The sequence below is a fragment of the Malus sylvestris genome, chromosome 12, assembly GCF_916048215.2.
Source record: "Malus sylvestris chromosome 12, drMalSylv7.2, whole genome shotgun sequence".
Taxonomy (NCBI): domain Eukaryota; kingdom Viridiplantae; phylum Streptophyta; class Magnoliopsida; order Rosales; family Rosaceae; genus Malus; species Malus sylvestris.
In genome coordinates, this window is record NC_062271.1 from 5,099,832 (window position 1) to 5,119,752 (window position 19,921).

Genomic DNA, 19,921 nt, shown 5'->3' on the forward strand with positions numbered 1-19,921 from the left:
CTAGCTTTTACGGCGGCCATCGGACCGCACTTGTGGTCGCCCTTGTTCACAGCAAGCGCCCAATGTATGCAGATGTTGGAAATCCTGGATTTCTTCAGGTCATTCCGCAGATGGGCATAGTGTTCTTTTATTTTCAACAAAACTGAAGAGGCTTTTGAGTGTAAACAGAACCACTCTTTTTTAATTCAACACTCAAGGCATCCCCCAGAGTCAACATGGCTTGCTATGTTTATTAGATTGGATTAATCCCCAAACCCCAAATTCGGATATCAATTTGCTTTGGCATTGCAGAGATAAACCTCTATAAAGTCATAAAGTTGGGACCAAGTTAATTTCATATTTTAGAGAGGTGATTAAATAATAGAGGTGTAGTTAAAAATATTATTTATTAACTTATTTATCCTTAATGAATGTGTGTGGAAATACCCAAATTTTCATGCCAAGAAGTTGTAAACATGCTTGAGAAGTTAGAAACATTGCGGCTTCAACAAGGTGTCCGTGTTGACAAAGTATTATATTACTCACAAGCTTAAAGAGGTGGTATCAACTTAAAGCTAAAGCCTTGTCCCAAACAACTTTAGAGAAATATTGAGTTCATCTTAAACTTTTATTTGTGATATTGCATATTTTTGTACTCATCGACAATTATTACTGTGTGGCGATGTGTTTCCTAAGATGGGACCAAAAAAAAAAATTATAACTTATCACCGTATGAAGTTTATTCCTACACATAACTAGTACCAAGTTGGGACCAAAATTGTTTGACTTTAGAAGATTATTCCTTTACAGAGTATTACTTTAGAGAGTTTTTACTGTATAAGATAAAATATAAAAAACTAAAAGGGACATGTGGTCCAATATAGAGATTTTTCAATGTACTTGAAACATGAAATAGTACGGCACATGTTTTTACACAATTAGAAGGACACTTGGAAAAATAAACTTTCCTCCAATTGTATAATAACATGTGGTGTACCGTCCCAAATACTAAGCATGTTGAAAAATTTCTCGATAGGGTGTTGAGTTTCTATCTATGCATCCCGGATTCGAAACCTTATCCATCCCTAAATTATTGTAATAGTTTCGAACCCTTCCCTCTCCTTAATAATAAAAAATTTAGAAAGGACAAGTAAAAGGGATATGCGTACTCATATTTTAATGTTCCTGGATCAATTGAACTGCATTGCCGAAAAGCGTTTTTCACTTGAATTTCAATAGTGTATCTTATACATCTATTTTGGTATATAAATCAACATGTCCTGCATGCATGGACGACGCAGTGACTTGTGCAAAACTGACATGCGAAATCATAAACACTGCATAGATGAACTGAAAAATAAACGGTTCAGATTGATGCACACAAACACGACAATTCGAAATCATATATCTTATACAATCTGAGAGCCAGAATTGTGAACAAGCCAACCACGCTAATACAAACCCCTTTTGCAGTTTTTTCCCATCTCTTTCACGAAATTAAGATAAAATTAATTGAACAGAAAAATAATATTACGGAACAATCCTAAATGCAAATGCAGCCGACTGTACCCGATACAAATGCCCTCAAAATCTCCTTATGTACTGCTAAATTACAACGGAGCTGTATAGGGAACGCAACCAACCTCCGAAAGCGAGGCGGCGCCTTCACCAAGGAGGCAAAACAAACAAACAAAAGGATCAGAGCAGAACTCCAGCAGAGGGATTAACAATTTTACGACACATCGGGAGATGATCTTCCAGTTCCGCAACCACATGAATCAACATTTGAGCCCAAAAGACAACAATCGAATCCTAACCAAATCACCCCTATATGATACGAGCTACATTGTTTCGCATCCTGGCTATTTTCAGACTGCCTCTGTGGCACTGAAGGATGCTAAGTACAAGCTGATGCACCGGCCTAGGACCATCAGCTCTTGTTAGTTGTATATTTTAACTGGCTTCTCGTACGTGTGACGGTTCTGCAATATATTGTGAGGTGAATCAAAACCAAGAAACGGGAGGTATCCATTTATTCGATACACTATTTGGGCATGAGCATGTGAAGTTTGTATAACACCGAGAAGCAGCACTTACCTGATTTGCTGCATACGCTCTCTTAGGAGCATTATCAGAGTGCTCCAACCCAAGGTACTGCTCCCATGCACCATAAACATCTCTTCTCTGAGGAAAACAAAAGCCATAACAATGGAATTAAAGAACCCACAATGCAATAACAGCAATACCCATAAGCACAAGATTACAATAGACCATAGAACATACCTGAAAACGGCTGGACACAACATCAGAATCCTGCAAGTACTCAGGACGACCAAGTGACAAGAAAGCAAACTTCCACTGCGCAACCAAAAGGGAAATAGATGAGCAGAAAAATAAAAAACCATTAATTCTAGAGGTAAAACAATCTTTTCCTCCAGTAACGTTCCAACAAATGTAAGGTTGAATCAAGTACCTTGGCAAACTCCTCATCGGGGACCTGCAATTTCTTTTGTATCCGTTCTTTAACTTCAGCTAAAGTTTCACCTTCATGGATGACCAAGAAGAAAGGTTCCCCAAAATTTTGTACTTGCTGTTGAAATGTACAAAGAACAAGATAGTTACTAAAATCTTTATATATTTGGGTTAATCAGTCTTCATCTCTAACTGAAACAGTAATCAAATAGTTGTACAAAATACCAATCAACAAGCCAAAATTCCGCTTGCAAAAAAAATTTAATAAAAATTCACATACCATCTGGTTCTGTGCAGTGTCTTTTGTAAAGTGGTAAACATGAATCAAGCGATCATGGGGACCCAAGTTTTTCTCTTCTTCTGGAATCTGATACAAGAGGGGGAAAAAGTCAGCTGCATAGAAAGTACCAAGTAAAAATATCAATCCAAGCAAGGATGCTAATCTGGAAAGGGAAAACCAACTAATTACAAATCTTGCCCATAAAACTACACCCACATTCTAAAAATTTTCAACTGAATAAAGAAGAAACTTCCCAAAATAAAACTAAATAAAGAAAAGGGGGAGAAATGAACTTGCCTCCTCTGCACGCAAAGTCCAGTACTGGTCATTTATATTCTCAATTTTCTCACTGTGTGGGAAGATCTGAAAACAAACAGATGGAACTGAGTGCAACTACAGACTGCACATACATTATTCGACGGAAAAAAATTCTGATATAACAAGGTCCTTTAGGAAAACAAGCCAAACATATCATACATAATCACATCATAAATGGGGCCAGCAACATGCATATCATTTCTGGGAAAAATGACCCAAAAAAGTACCTATATGCTGACACAGCTGACATACAAATAATTACCTTGTAAATCTTGTGATAGAAAACCTCAAGCAGTCGGAGTTCTGCATTTGGATGAGACAGCTCTACCTGCTTCAAGTACACCATACATTGAGTAAAATCTATTATACAGAACTTTCAAAGGAGGCAGAGATAAATTATATTGAGCATCTAATAACTCTTAAAGTTAGTCAAAGTGATATATCTTATAAGCAATAAATAAAGGGATATATGACAGCATCATTACCTTTCCTGTACCAAAAACGAAAAGAAAATACAGATAGAACTTAAAATATGATTGACAGAAACAGTACCTTCGTTTTAAGTACATTAATGACATCCCCCACAGTGCTCTGTTTGGGCAATCTAATATTGTGAATCACCACCTGTAAACATCACTCAAGATTATGATGTGCACAATGATGTAATCACTGTTCATAGGCAGAAGACGCTGAAAAAAAATTACTCATACCTCATCTTTTGTAGCATGATGAAAAGCAACTTTTAGATTTTTTAGGCCTTGCAATTCTGGCAGGGGGATGTCCAAGACTTCATAATACAAAATATCAGAGCTCTGTAAAAGGAAACAATAAGCATAATTAGTAGCCACACCACATGATGCATATGAGAGTGAATTAAACAGAGGAAGGGCAATACAGTGCCACCTACTTGATTGTAATGAACTAACATATCAGTTAAATGCTCTACGCCCCGAAATTTAATTGGTTGGGGCTTAGGTTGCTGAGAATAGCAGTTATGTGCAGTGAGTCTGATTTTGGTGGGATCTTCCAAACCAATTTGGCGAGCCAATTTCTCCACCACATCATCGTAAGTGTGTAGCTTTGACCTAAAAATAACAATGAAAAATAAAGTTAACGAACTGAGTAATAAAACAATGATGGACTGTTCAACTATGAGGGACAATGGTTCAGGAAGTACATACAATTCTAAACTGAAATCCTCCTCCTTAGGTTTCTCCAAAGAACGGAAATGAACAACCTGTAAAGCATCAGACCATTCAACACAGTTAGGTTTAACATTCAACAAAATATAGCTATAAAACAAATTAAATGTTTCCACAGCCTGTACCTGGCGATTGTGTACGTATTCCAAAAATGAAGGAACATCAGGATATTTACATTCTTCTTCACTTTCAAGAGGAGTAGACTTCTGAAAGCAAATAATATCCCCATCTTCAATCTGGAAAAGGAACGCAACCGATGGTTAACTGAAAATATACCTAGAATCAAAACGTTAATTCCTATAATACACACATATTTGTAATATACCAAGCATGCAATATAGCAACAGTTACCTGACTCGATCGAAATGAGGTCTTCTTGTCAAGATGTTCGCACATGATACATGGCTCAAACTTTATTTCCTGAAATTGTAGCACAAAAACATGTATTAAGTTTGCTTAAAATGCTACAGCAAACAACAACAACAACAACAAAGCCTTTTCCCACTAAGTGGGGTCGGCTATATGAATCCTAGAACGCCATTGCGCTCGGTTTTGTGTCATGTCCTCCGTTAGATCTAAGTACTCTAAGTCTTTTCTTAGAGTCTCTTCCAAAATTTTCCTAGGTCTTCCTCTACCCCTTCGGCCCTGAACCTCTGTCCCGTAGTCACATCTTCGAACCGGAGCGTCAGTCGGCCTTCTTTGCACATGTCCAAATCACCGGAGCCGATTTTCTCTCATCTTTCCTACAATTTCGACTACTCCTACTTTACCTCGGATATCCTCATTCCCAATCTTATCCTTTCTCGTGTGCCCACACATCCCACGAAGCATCCTCATCTCCGCTACACCCATTTTGTGTACGTGTTGATGCTTCACCGCCCAACATTCTGTGCCATACAACATCGCTGGCCTTATTGCCATCCTATAAAATTTTCCCTTGAGCTTCAGTGGCCTACGACGGTCACACAACACGCTGGATGCACTCTTACACTTAATCCATCCAGCTCGTATTCTATGGTTGAGATCTCCATCTAATTCTCCGTTCTCTTGCAAGATAGATCCTAGGTAGCGAAAACGGTCGCTTTTTGTGATCTTCGCTAGATTGCTCCGGTCATTAGTGTGGATAAGTATATAAATGGATAGAGATAGGAAAGCAAACACAAAATGTACGTGGTTCACCCAGATTGGCTACGTCCACGGAATAGAAGAGTTCTCATTAATTGTGAAGGGTTTACACAAGTACATAGGTTCAAGCTCTCCTTTAGTGAGTACAAGTGAATGATTTAGTACAAATGACATTAGGAAATATTGTGGGAGAATGATCTCGTAATCACGAAACTTCTAAGTATCGGAGTGTGGTGTTGTCTTGACTTGCCTTATCTGTCTCATAGGTAGATGTGGCATCTTCTCTGAAAGTACTCTTCCTCCATCCAGGGGTGGTATCTTTAACTGGTGGAGATGCACAAGGTAATGTATCAATTTCACTTGAAGCTTACTTGTAGTTTCAGGCTTGGTCAAGCGCGATACAAACCATGTAGTAGGAGTCCCCCAAGTCGCCGAGCTAAGGGGTCTGCTGAAAGAGGTGACAGACAAGGTAAGCAATCAGAGCTCCGACTGATTGTTCACCTTCTCCCCATCTTGCAGCAGCATGAAGGATAAAGAGAAGAAAAATGAGAAGAGATGATATGAGATACTTTTGCTTTTGAAGAAGTAACTTTCCACAGGCTTATTCTTGAACTGAGCTGGAGGGTTTTCTGGTTTCCTCCAGAGTATAAGGCCGACTGAAGAATTTGAGGGTCAAAACAAGTCCATCAAATCTAGAGTACGTTCCACCCTGCTGATATGGGATACTTTTGCTTTTGACAGAGTAATGGATGTATCGGCACGTGTGCTGTTACGCTTGTCTCCACATGCTTCCTTGTATCCTTCGCACTTGCCCTATCTGTTCCTCAAGCAGGTGCGGAATCTTCCCTGGAAACATAAGATGTTGAAGATGAGTACTCGAGAGCAATGCCAGGTAAGTAATCAGGTAAGGGGTTCCAGGCAGTCAGTTCCTGGCTGGAAGCTTGATTCCAAGTGCTGACTGATTGCTCTCTTTCTCCTTGTCTTGCAGGTAAAAACAAGGCCAAAGGAAAAGATAGGGAAAAAGCATGATATGGGATACTCTTGCTTTTAACCCTGATGATATGAGATATTCTTGCTCTAGTATAGCTTGTTTGTAGAGGTATTATCGGGGGGAAAGAAAGCTGAATATTTCGAAAGACTTCGTTGGGAGTGCCCTCTCAGATATGATGAAGGGTTGAGCATTTTTGCAGGTCTGCCTGTCCGTTGGGGATGGGGGTCGACATATATAGGAGTCTTCCTAACAACAAGTAGTAATGCTATTCCTTTACCCTGTTTGGTCATAGCACGGTAGTGGGAGCTGCCAGTTTCACATGTTTTAACTCTGTCAGAGCACTTTTGAAAAAGTGGTCTGTGGTATCTGGCTCTCGAGATTCGGAGAACGATGCCTCTTCGATTTTTGAGAAAGCAATCATGCTGGGGGTCTGGCTCTCGAGATTCGGAGAGCAGTGTCTCTTCGATTTTTGAGGAAGTAATCATGTTGGGAGTCTGGCTCTCGAGATTCGGAGGGCGGTGCCTCTTCGATTTTGGAGCAAGCAATCTTGTTGGGAGTGTTTTCTCGAATGTGAGTAAAGGTTGGGCATGTTTGCTAGTCTACCTTGCCACGAAGCACAAAGGTTGACACACAGGGACTTTCCAATTATCCAGCAATGGTACTGTTCCTTTACCCTCTCTTCGATTTTGAGAAAGTAGTCATGTTGGGAGTCTGGCTCTCAAGATTCGGAGGACGGTGCCTCTACGATTTTGGAGCAAGCAATCTTGTTGGGAGTGTTTTCTCGAATGTGAGTAAAGGTTGGGCATGTTTGCTAGTCTACCTTGCCACGAAGCACAGAGGTTGACACACAGGGACTTTCCAATTATCCAGCAGTGGTACTGTTCCTTTACCCTTGTGGGTAATAATATGGTAGCTAGACCTTCAAAATTTATGTGTCTAAACTTTGTTAGTGCTGTTTCTTTGCTATTCTTTTACCTTTCTTGGTCAGAGCGATGTAGTGGGAGCTGCAAGCTTCACGTGCTCAACTTTGGCAGAGAACTTTAGCAAAGTTATATGTGGTACCCATGAGCTATTATTGCGTGTGGGAAGTGGGTGATTGAACAGTAAGATTCATGTGCTTTCTACTTCACCAGAAGTCTTCGACAGAATGCCCATAATTTCTGCAAAGCTGAGTGTGCGTGTGACAGGTGCTGACAAGGCTAGAAAAGTAGGTGCCTCTTCGATTTCTGAGATCGGCCCTCGTGGTCTATGAGCAGCCCAGCTTTTGAGAAAGCGAGCGCCTCTTCGATTGATTCGGAGAACGATGCCTCATCGATTTTGAGAAAGCAATCATGCTGGGGGTCTGGCTCTCGAAGATTCGGGGAGCAATGTCTCTTCGATTTTTGAGAAAGTAATCATGTTGGGAGTCTGGCTCTCGAGATTCGGAGGGCGGTGCCTCTTCGATTTTGGAGCAAGCAATCTTGTTGGGAGTGTTTTCTCGAATGTGAGTAAAGGTTGGGCATGTTTGCTAGTCCACCTTGACACGAAGCACAGAGGTTGACACACAGGGACTTTCCATTTATCCAGCAATGGTACTGTTCCTTTACCCTCTCTTCGATTTTTAAGAAAGTAGTCATGTTGGGAGTCTAGCTCTCGAGATTCGGAGGACGGTGCCTCTTCGATTTTGGAGCAAGCAATCTTATTGGGAGTGTTTTCTCGAATGTGAGTAAAGGTTGGGCATGTTTGCTAGTCTACCTTGCCGCGAAGCACAGAGGTTGACACACAGGGACTTTCCAATTATCCAGCAGTGGTACTGTTCCTTTACCCTTGTGGGTAATAATATGGTAGCTAGACCTTCAAAATTTATGGGTCTAAACTTTGTTAGTGCTGTTTCTTTGCTATTCTTTTACCCTTCTTGGTCAAAGCGATGTAGTGGGAGCTGCAAGCTTCACGTGCTCAACTTTGGCAGAGAACTTTGGCAAAGTTATCTGTGGTACCCATGAGCTATTGTTGCGTGTGGGAAGTGGGTGATTGAACAGTAAGATTCATGTGTTTTCTACCTTCCCCAGAAGTCTTCGACAGAATGCCCATAATTTCCGCAAAGCTGAGTGTGCGTGTGACAGGTGCTGACAAGGTTGGAAAAGTAGGTGCCTTTTCGATTTCTGAGATCGGCCATCGTGGTCTCTGGGAGCCCAACTTTTGAGAAAGCGAGCGCCTCTTCGATTTCTGAGATCGGCTTTCGTGGTCTTTGAGCAGCCCAACTTTTGAGAAAGCAAACGCCTGTTCGATTTCTGAGATCAACCCTCGTGATCTCTAAGCAGCCCAACTTTTGAGAAAGCAAACGCCTCTTCGATTTCTGAGCAAGCGCCTCTTCGATTTCTGAAGCTCCGTCGAGTGCAGATTTTTATAGGGGCTAAATCAAGCATTAAGTTCCAAAGCACACTTGAATCTCCACCAGTAGAAGCTTCATTCTTGCACTTCTGAGATCTTGATTTGTCCGACCTCTTCTCTCTTCAACACCTTTGAAAATGTCTGGCCCCTCTGACCGTCGTTTTGACTTGAACCTTGTTGAAGAGGCAGCCCCGCCTTCTCCAGACAACATATGGCGCCCATCATTCGTCTCCCCTACTGGTCCTCTTACCGTTGGGGATTCCGTGATGAAGAATGATATGACCGCTGCGGTGGTGGCCAGGAACCTTCTCACTCCCAAAGATAACAGACTACTTTCCAAACGGTCTGATGAGTTAGCTGTTAAGGATTCGCTGGCTCTCAGTGTTCAGTGTGCAGGTTCTGTGTCTAATATGGCCCAACGCCTATTTGCTCGAACCCGCCAAGTTGAATCATTGGCGGCTGAAGTGATGAGTCTCAAACATGAGATTAGGGGGCTCAAGCATGAGAATAAATAGTTGCACCGGCTCGCACATGACTATGCTACAAACATGAAGAGGAAACTTGACCAGATGAAGGAAACTGATGGTCAGGTTTTACTTGATCATCAGAGATTTGTGGGTTTGTTCCAAAGGCATTTATTGCCTTCGTCTTCTGGGGCTGTACTGCGTAATGAAGCTCCAAATGATCAACCTCTGATGCCTCCTCCTTCTAAGGTTCTGTCCAGTACTGAGGCTCCAAATGATCCCCCTCCGGTGCCTTCTCTTTCTGGGGCTCTACCGACTGCTCAGACTTCTCCTAAGCAACCTTTGTGAAGGCTCCCTCTTGTGTGTTTATTTTGATTCATGTATATGTACATATTTGTAGCTTATCGGGGATATCAATAAATAAGCTTTCCTTCATTTCAACGTATTGTGTTAAATACACCAAAGCCTTCTTCGCTAAGTTCTTTGAATTTTCTTTTGTTGAAGCTTGTATGTTGAAGCTTTCTGAGTGGAGCATGTAGGTTGGGGTAGTGTTCCCTTAATTTTCCGAGTGAGGAAAACTTCTTGGTTGGAGACTTGGAAAATCCAAGTCACTGAGTGGGATCGGCTATATGAATCTTAGAACGCCATTGCGCTCGATCCTGTGTCATGTCCTTCGTTAGATCCAAGTACTCTAAGTCTTTTCTTAGAGTCTCTTCCAAAGTTTTCCTAGGTCTTCCTCTACCCCTTCGGCCCTGAACCTCTGTCCCATAGTCGCATCTTCTAATCGGAGCGTCAGTAGGCCTTCTTTGCACATGTCCAAACCACCGTAACCGATTTTCTCTCATCTTTCCTTCAATTTCGGCTACTCCTACTTTACCCCGGATATCCTCATTCCTAATCTTATCCTTTCTCGTGTGCCCACACATCCAACGAAGCATCCTCATCTCCGCTACACCCATTTTGTGTACGTGTTGATGTTTCACCGCCCAACATTCTGTGCCATACAGCATCGCCGGCCTTATTGCCGTCCTATAAAATTTTCCTTTGAGCTTCAGTGGCATACGGCGGTCACATAACACGCCGGATGCACTCTTCCACTTCATCCATCCAGCTTGTATTCTATGGTTGAGATCTCCATCTAATTCTCCGTTCTTTTGCAAGATAGATCCTAGGTAACGAAAACGGTCGCTCTTTGGTATTTCTTGATCTCCGATCCTCACCCCTAACTCGTTTTGGCCTCCATTTGCACTGAACTTGCACTCCATATATTCTGTCTTTGATCGGCTTAGGCGAAGACCTTTAGATTCCAACACTTCTCTCCAAAGGTTAAGCTTTGCATTTACCCCTTCCTGAGTTTCATCTATCAACACTATATCGTCTGCGAAAAGCATACACCAAGGAATATCATCTTGAATATGTCCTGTTAACTCATCCATTACCAACGCAAAAAGGTAAGGACTTAAGGATGAGCCTTGATGTAATCCTACAGTTATGGGAAAGCTTTCGGTTTGTCCTTCATGAGTTCTTACGGCAGTCTTTGCTCCTTCATACATATCCTTTATAGCTTGGATATATGCTACTCGTACTCCTTTCTTCTCTAAAATCCTCCAAAGAATGTCTCTTGGGACCCTATCATACGCTTTTTCCAAATCTATAAAGACCATGTGTAAATCTTTTTTCCCATCTCTATATCTTTCCATCAATCTTCGTAAAAGATAGATTGCCTCCATGGTTGAGCGCCCTGGCATGAACCCGAATTGATTGTCCGAAACCCGTGTCTCTTGCCTCAATCTATGCTCAATGACTCTCTCCCAGAGCTTCATTGTATGACTCATTAGCTTAATACCCCTATAGTTCATGCAATTTTGTACGTCGCCCTTATTCTTGTAGATAGGCACCAAAGTGCTCGTTCGCCACTCATTTGGCATCTTCTTCGTTTTCAAAATCCTATTGAAAAGGTCAGTAAGCCATGTTATACCTGTCTCTCCCAAAAGTTTCCACACTTCAATTGGTATATCGTCTGGGCCTATTGCTTTTTTATGCTTCATCTTCTTCAAAGCTACAACCACTTCTTCCTTCCATATTCGACGATAAAAAGAGTAGTTTCTACACTCTTCTGAGTTACTCAACTCCCCTAAAGAAGCACTCATTTCATGTCCTTCATTGAAAAGATTATGAAAATAACCTCTCCATCTGTCTTTAACCGCGTTCTCTGTAGCAAGAACCTTTCCATCCTCATCCTTGATGCACCTCACTTGGTTTAGGTCCCTTGTCTTCTTTTCCCTTGCTCTAGATAGTTTATAGATATCCAACTCTCCTTCTTTGGTATCTAGTCGTTTATACATATCGTCGTAAGCCGCTAACTTAGCTTCTCTGACAGCTTTCTTCGCCTCTTGCTTCGCTTTTCTATACCTTTCACCATTTTCATCGGTCCTCTCCTTGTATAAGGCTTTACAGCATTCCTTCTTAGCCTTCACCTTTGTTTGTACCTCCTCATTCCACCACCAAGATTCCTTTTGGTGTGGGGCAAAGCCCTTGGACTCTCCTAATACCTCTTTTGCTACTTTTCGGATACAACTAGCCATGGAATCCCACATTTGGCTAGCTTCCCCCTCTCTATTCCACACACATTGGGTGATTACCTTCTCTTTGAAAATGACTTGTTTTTCTTCTTTTAGATTCCACCATCTAGTCCTTGGGCACTTCCAAGTCTTGTTCTTTTGTCTTACTCTTTTGATATGTACATCCATCACCAACAAGCGATGTTGATTAGCCACGCTCTCTCCTGGTATAACTTTGCAATCCTTACAAGTTATACGATCCCCTTTCCTCATTAGAAGAAAATCTATTTGTGTTTTTGACGATCCACTCTTGTAGGTGATCACATGTTCTTCTCTCTTCTTAAAGAAGGTGTTGGCTAAGAAGAGATCATATGCCATTGCAAAATCCAAGATAGCTTCCCCATCCTCGTTTCTCTCCCCAAAACCATGGCCACCATGAAAACCTCCATAGTTGCCTGTCTCCCTGCCCACGTGTCCATTTAAATCTCCTCCTATAATGAGTGTGTGCGTGTGTGCGTGTGAGCTACGACACAACCTTATGCTAAAATTTAAAGTGAAACACACCTCATAAAGCTCAATTTCTTCATCAGGGGTAAAACCAGCCAGTTGATTTAATTTTCCTAAAATCTCTGCTGGTTTACTAGAACTCTTCACAAAAAACCTACCAACAAAACTGGAAACAGAAAAGAAACTTAAATTAGCAAACACAAGGCAAAGGATAAAAATAATCAGCTAAGCAGAAAGAGCAGGATGTACCGTAGTTCTCGTTTCTCAGGCTCATAAAGCTTAAAGAAAAGAAGGATATCTTCCTTGGTTTTGTCAGGCGGAGGAATAGGACGTAGATCCTGGAAAATGTACAGAAACAATAAAATGTAAGAAAAAAATCCTTTCATACAGCAATTGGAACTCCAATAAGCTTCACTACACAGGTAGTAACAAGAATAGAGTAAGACTGATTACCGGCCCAAACTCTACTTCCAGAAACAACTTTAGCTCTGCATTGTGTGTTTTATTTGATACCTCTCTCAAGTGTCCAACCTGAAAAATGCAAGCGGTCATCATTAGCTTTGCATCACCTAAACCAAGCTCTTCTTAGCACCGAAGTCTAGTTAAAAACACTATCAATCATTCCAAATCTGAGATCGAATGTTTATCACTGACCAATCCATTAAGCACTTAGTTAAATTCCAATTTCACAAATAATAATAACAATTATAATCATCCATCATTCATTCATAAACTTGAGCAGTTCAGTGTTAGACTATACAAAGACAACATCCGCTATTAATCCAAATGGAGGAAAAGTAATAATTCAGATATAATAAGAATTACGAATTACGAATAGAACTGAAAACAAAGCATGTGGGCAAGGAGCAGGGCATCTTGTATTGAAAATCCATTCAAAGGTAGGAAGTACAAAGTACGTACTGATTGTGTTTCTTCCTGAGGTGTCAATGGTCGGTTGGGGCGATATGTGTGGTTTTGTCTCTTGGCCCAAATCCAGAAACGCTGAAACTGCACTGGTATGCCAAACTCTTTCGCAACCTCCTCCTGTTAACCATTTCAAATTTAGGAATTCCCATATTAAACATAACCCCAAATGGTAGAAAAGAATACAGAAGACATAAATGCACAAAGTCAGCCTGTACTGGTGTACCTTGAAAAGATTAAAGGGCATTTGTTTCTGAACACGGAAATTACGAACTTTGTCATGGTCCACTAGGTCAAAATAAATATCCCTTCCAATTTGTTCTGTCAGATCCTCATCTCGAGCAACCTAAACACATCATTAAATTTTGCCATAATTTTTTTGTTCCACACCAAACACCTGTCATACCACATCTGAACAAACAATGGTGAAAATGGGGATAAACTAGAAACCTTTACCTTAATAATAGTGTAGAGGTGTGCTTGTGCCTTATATTTCCTTTTGTCCTCTTTCTCTTCTTGTTCTTTCTTCAACCTTATCTGAAATGGAACATAGAATGTCAGTTCATTCTCTTAATTGGACACTGGAATCAGAACTTATGCTTGATATACCATTACCCTTAGATGTTCGGCTATGTCTTTCTCATCCACGTTACATATTATTTTGTCCTTATCACTGTCCCGTATATACACAAGCATGTATGCATTTGAGTATTTTGTAAATTTGAAAGGAGTATTATTGAAGCCAGGATTGGTCTGTGGCAACTGTTGGAAAGAAAACAACAATAGGTCAGTTGACAATTAAGAAACTTTAAAATCAAGGAGAACTATAGCAGGTTGGATACAGCAAAAACTAAACTACCTCTTCCTCACCACCGTACTGCTCTTCTAAAGCCCTCTTCACATCCTCTTTTGTCACACGTTCATCATCAAATTTGTACCTAAAACAAGACATGACAAATTACATCAACACATGAAATGCATGCACAAGAACACTCATTCATGCATAAGAGCAAGCAGTCAGGTAACCAAGTTATGGTACCAGAATCCATCAGAAAAGCAATGTGAAATATATAGATTCCAATAAAACCATCTTATTTGAACAAGGACCAACAAAAAAAAGTAAGAAGCAAAGCAAGAGAGCAGTGTGAGAGAATGTCTGTCTCTGCATTCATGTGTTTTCTGTGTGAGACTCCAGACAACTACAGAGAGAATCGATTCCAGGAGATCCGTCCATACCACTGGTCTGAGAGGGTTGGTCTGATGAAAGCATAGTAATGTCCACCATGCACCCCACCACTATGCACCAAGACACTGCAACAGTAGAAAATTATCATAGTAAGTAACCAACTACAAAGTAAAATTTATGAAGCTCCACACAACATGACCAAACAGGCATATGCAAAAGCAGGATCGAACAACCCTCTTCATATATTGTATTAGTATTTTTAACTACCATAATCACTACTGGGCACAACTGATAAATTAAACCCGAAATTTTTTTCATAATCCCACCCACTCAACTAATAGTAGAGGCACAATGCCTTAATAGTCGTAGGCATGAAAGAACTTTGATAAATAAGTAGACTCCTAGACATCATGAATGACCATACATTAGATAGTTCTATAACCCAGCTTCAATTTCAATGAAAAAAATTGGTCTATCCACTGGGGATATCATATGTCAAGACAAGAAGAAAATTGGTTATGTTACACTCAGTAAATAATGCCATGCACATGCAAAGGTCTAGAAAGTACAATCCTTTGAAATAACATGCCAAATTTAGGAAATAGATGATCTATATTATATCATGTAATAGTACAAGGCAAAATAGATACCTATGAAGAGTGTAGAGGTTGCGAACACTCTTATCTGATTCAGGTGATAGATATTTTCCATTCTCCCTATCAAGGTCAAGTTGAAGAGGAAATTCATAGCGATCATTTATCTGCCAAAAACAAATAATACAACATTCTTACCATGATAATTTATTTGCTTTCCATTTAAAAAATGTCATTGCCACACGAACAAACATACCCAATAGGTAAAAACGAATTTCATTAGTATATATAACTTTGAATAAAAATAATCCATTAGATTGAGAAAGTTCAACTATAAAGAAACTGAAAAACAATGAGGTTTTTTTTTTTCTTTCGGTTACGGTGGTTTGGACATGTGCAAAGAAGGCCTATTGATGCTCCGGTTAGAAGATGCGACTACGGGACAGAGGTTTAGGGCCGAAGGGGTAGAGGAAGACCTAGGAAGAGACTCTAAGAAAAGACTTAAGTACTTGGATCTAACGGAGGACATGACATAGAACCGAGCGCAATGGCGTTCTAGGATTCATATAGCCGACCACACTTGGTGGGAAAAGGCTTTGTTTTTTTTTTTTTTTTTTTTTTTTTTGTTGAGAAAAAGAAAGGAACAAAAAGAACCATATTGATAGGGGTTAATCCATCTTTCAGCATCCAGTCATAAAACAAAATTAAAATTAGATTGAAACCCATTAGGCAAAGACAAGCTTTCACCTGAATTTATACAAAATGTGAAGAAATATATTTTACATGGTACACTTTTGTTTTCAGCTAAGAAGCATACCTTCATAGTAAAACATCACAGTTTCAATGTTTCATGTATAAACACAGATGAAGCTAAAGGAGGAAGATGAGCTTCCAGTACCAACCTTAACCATAGTGTCCCGCATAAAATCATATTCAAATCGCTTTAGCTGAAGTTGAAGAACGGGAGGGAAGTCAATAAACAGAACACCCTTCTTAGCATCCTGGAATAAACATCCAAAATATTCCTTGAGAGCAATATTGTAAATTTTTAATATCGAAGAAATATATGTAAGAATACTTGCTTCAGCAAGCGATTTAATGGAAAGAAAAAACTGAGGACGCATCCAATCAGAATTTAAAATATATCATGCATGACACCACCAACACATGTTTTCGGAACATATATTAAATACTTCACTGCAGAGGAAACAATGTAAACCCTAGTTTTGGAAATAATGCAACTACGAGCAGCCTCAGATTATATGTATAGTATAAATGCAGCCCCCCGAAAGTGATTCGGTAATTAACCTGCAAACCATGTTCTTCGGCATGGTATTTATTGTCACCCTCAAGACGTTCAACTTCCACATACTTGTCAAAAGAAGCATAAACATCCCGACAGCCTTTCACATCAAGCTGTAGGTCTGCAAAGTAATAAGAAGAAACCAGTGGCATGCACTGACATTTACAAAATATTTCCAACTCTTAACAACTGAAATTGTGCCAATAAATATTACCATAAAATGATTCCTTTCTTGTAGATTTGTAATCCACATTGATGCATTCAATGTAATTCATGTGATGTCCTTCAAACAACTGCTGTATTGTACCCTCCACAACAGTTCCCTGGGCCCACAGAACAATTATCAAAATGAAATGAACAAAAGCTACAGCAATAGCAAAAACTGAAAGCTTCCTATACCTTCATTTTATCTTCAAGCTTTTCACAAAGAACTCTATTAAGTTCCTGCACATCATGTTGCATAAAAGAATCATATGTATCCCATCCAAAGGATTTGGTCAATTCTTTGGTTGCAACACTGCTGTCATTGTATTGAAGCTTATAGAATAAACTTTGTAGCGCCAAAGGGATGCTTCCTGAAGGCATGTCATTCTCAGTTGTTGGCATATGATACACGGCCTGGTAAGTAAGTCCAAAATTGAGATAATGCTTTTCATAGAAAATTCAAACAATTCATGTTTAGCTTACAATGAAAACAGGAGATCACGTAAATGACCTTTCTGAAGTACGGTATATGGTACAAAGTCTGGAGAAGAGAATTCATATAACAAGTTGCTCCCTGATTCTTGAGCCCAACATAACCAGTTTCCTTTTTCGAGTCATATGACCAGTAATCTAGAACCTTACGGACAGCAACCTCAGCTTCAACCACAACTGTATCGTTCACCAGATATCCCCTACTCGGATCATAAAGATCACCAAGAGGCATGAATGAAGTGAATCCCCAGTCACTTTCTCTTGCATTGAATTGGTGCTGAGTGTCTGCAACATCATACAACAATGAACGACAAAGGTCTTAAAAAACATCTTGAATATGATTAAAGATTGTTCAATTCTGGTTAAACGCATTGCAAATTAATGTTCTAGAACATAGGTCACACCAATAAAATACAATTCTTTACCATATCTGATCGTCAGACCCGCCTCAAGCTCATCCCTTAATAAATGGGAACCCTTGATTCAGTTAGCCTTTTCATTACCTAGAAATTCACCCTTTAATTGCACGTAATTTCCAAGTAAATTCTTCCTGTTTCTACCTTTACTGTTAATCTATATTTGACATCTAGATACCTAAAAGGAATAATCTATTGGTTTTCAATTTACTTCTAACATCTGTTGGTACGTTTTACTCCATAATTTTTTTATTCACTTTTTCTCAAACTTCAAAAATCCCCAAACAAAGGCGCCATGGGCACATAGTCAGACGATGGTGCTGCTGCCGTTAGCCAAGATTTTAGAGAGAAAGGGGTGGAAGAATTTTCTTTACTTTATAGTTTTGATATTTCAATGAGAAAAATTAGAATTAAAAGCTCACAATAACAAGATTAGAGTGGTTAATTAGATATTGTTTGCGTTCAAATGGCATCACCCAAGAACTATGAAGTTGAAAGCCAGGTAGGTCCATTCCAAGGATAATAAATTCTAATTAAAAGCCTTGGGTGCCCATGACTACCCAACAACAAGCAAAGCTCTCACTGAAAGAAAACAAGAAAACAGAATACGACAACCAGGCAAACGCACAGACTTGAATGCTAAAAAGAAACAAGACTAATAAAGGAATATACCCTTTCTTATTGAGTACTTGGTATGGATATGATTAACTACAGCCAAGCTGAAGTGTGCATATCTACTCCACCCATATGGCAATGTCCCGGAATCTGCCACATCCAAATACATTGACAAGTAGTCCACATTGTTTCCCTTGGGAAATATTAGTATCCGCCTGATCAAACAAACCAAAAGCAATTCAAAATCCAATCACCTACAAATATAAGCCAATCTTAAGTAGCGTTATAATCAGTTTTTGACATCTGGTAGACAAGAAAAAATACCATTTATAGCCGCCCACTACGAACATGTCAGAGTAGTGCTTCTTGATGTTCAACCTAGTAAAGTTCTCAATTGTCCAAGTGAATTTCATCGTTGGAGGATCCTCCACTGGTTGACTATCAACTGTACTAGCTGGCTCCACTTGGGCTACTACCAACACACCAAATACCATAAATTTCAAAAAAACAAAACCAAAACCCTAAAGAAAATGCAAACACTTGCACTCTAATCAAACCCTGTGATGCCAAATTCGCACAAAAACCAATTGTTTCAGATCAACTACGCCACACATAACGCTCCAAAACCACACCATAAACACAAACATAAGAAATTCAAACAGTAACTCATCGAAAAATTGCTAAAAATTAAACCTTCCATTGGCTGAGGACCTTCGACCAAATCCGAGTTCGGCACAAGCATCTCTTCGTCCTCTTGCTGCTGCTGCTAACAAAAGAAACAAAAATCAGAGCTCTGATCGAGAAAAACCTAACCCTATCTTACTGAATCATAACCCTAGCAAATCAATCACTTTAAGTCGGTGAATTCCCAAAATTCATCCCAGTTCGAAACCGCCGAACGCCACCAAGATCCATAGGCGATCAGAAACGAAGAACGAAGCCGAAACCCAATGAAATTAAACCGAGAGTGGAAATGTAGAGGAGTCGGTACGTACATCCAACGGTGCAGGAGTCATCATAGTCATTGCTGCCGCGCAACGAACCGTCCGATCGACGAATCTGAGAGACGAACGATACCAGTGAAAGACGGGGGCAGAGAGAGAGAGGGGGAGAGAGGGGAGAGAGGCGGGGCTTTGTTTTGCGAAGGAGGGGACACTCCCGAAAGAAACTGGCTCCGAGACAAGCCGCTGGGTGCAAAGTCCAGGGAGGGGCGTATTGGGGATTTCGTGAAAAGGCGGGGGTAGTTTGGGAAATGGAGGACGGAGTGCGGTGGGTTTACATGAGAGGAGTAAGATCTTTAGCGTGTGGAAGGACCAGTGGGAGGCCGACACCTGGGGCGAGATGGTTGGGTGGGATTAAATAGATGACGTGGCAGTCACCAGAGGGTCACGTGCACTGGCGAATGACGTATGTGATCTTTCCTCGTACACTGGTATTCAAGCTTTTGTTAAAGTGGGTGATGTCATAAATTATAATAATTGTACACAATTGGTATTGGACTTCTCCCACTTTCGTACAATCCACCACTCGGTCTGGAAAAGTTATTTAAACTACTTATTAATAAAAAAATAATTCTTAGATAGGATTAAAATTTCTGACAAAGTTTTTATCGAGACTCATTTTTAGCATCATATAATGAATATGGTACTTATTTTCAAAACTACTTATTAATTAAATTTTCCTTATCAATTGGAAAAAAGTGAAAAGACGGTTTAGTATTCCATCAAAAAATGAAATATAGTATATAATTCCATCCAAATTGTCATTTAGTAATACAGTTTAATAGTATTTATCTTCATTGATAAGTGAGAGGTATTAGGTTCGATTTTCAACAAAGGCGAATTTGAACCACATTATTATGGCTCACCCACTATGAGCCTTAACCCACTCCCCCACCCTTTTACCCCCTTAATGTAGAT

At 40.0% G+C, this 19,921-nt stretch overlaps 1 protein-coding gene across 1 annotated transcript; it reads right to left on the reverse strand.

The window, feature by feature from the left end:
• Window positions 1–1,325: 1,325 nt before the first annotated feature.
• On the reverse strand, window positions 1,326–19,175 carry LOC126594361 (ubiquitin C-terminal hydrolase 12). Its single transcript, XM_050260652.1, has 32 exons — window positions 18,998–19,175; window positions 18,696–18,768; window positions 18,327–18,474; window positions 18,060–18,217; window positions 16,991–17,256; window positions 16,675–16,893; window positions 16,490–16,598; window positions 16,281–16,396; window positions 15,875–15,973; window positions 15,030–15,139; window positions 14,430–14,504; window positions 14,053–14,131; window positions 13,809–13,955; window positions 13,650–13,730; window positions 13,420–13,539; window positions 13,191–13,313; window positions 12,723–12,800; window positions 12,519–12,607; window positions 12,327–12,435; window positions 4,603–4,671; window positions 4,377–4,487; window positions 4,231–4,286; window positions 3,957–4,134; window positions 3,760–3,861; window positions 3,602–3,673; window positions 3,312–3,377; window positions 3,029–3,094; window positions 2,732–2,818; window positions 2,453–2,569; window positions 2,263–2,337; window positions 2,077–2,163; window positions 1,326–1,961 (listed from the first exon to the last, which is right to left on the reverse strand). The coding sequence occupies exons 1-32, from the start codon at window positions 19,025–19,027 to the stop codon at window positions 1,920–1,922; spliced, it is 3,357 nt and encodes a 1,118-aa protein (XP_050116609.1). The 5' UTR covers window positions 19,028–19,175; the 3' UTR covers window positions 1,326–1,919.
• Window positions 19,176–19,921: the final 746 nt, after the last annotated feature.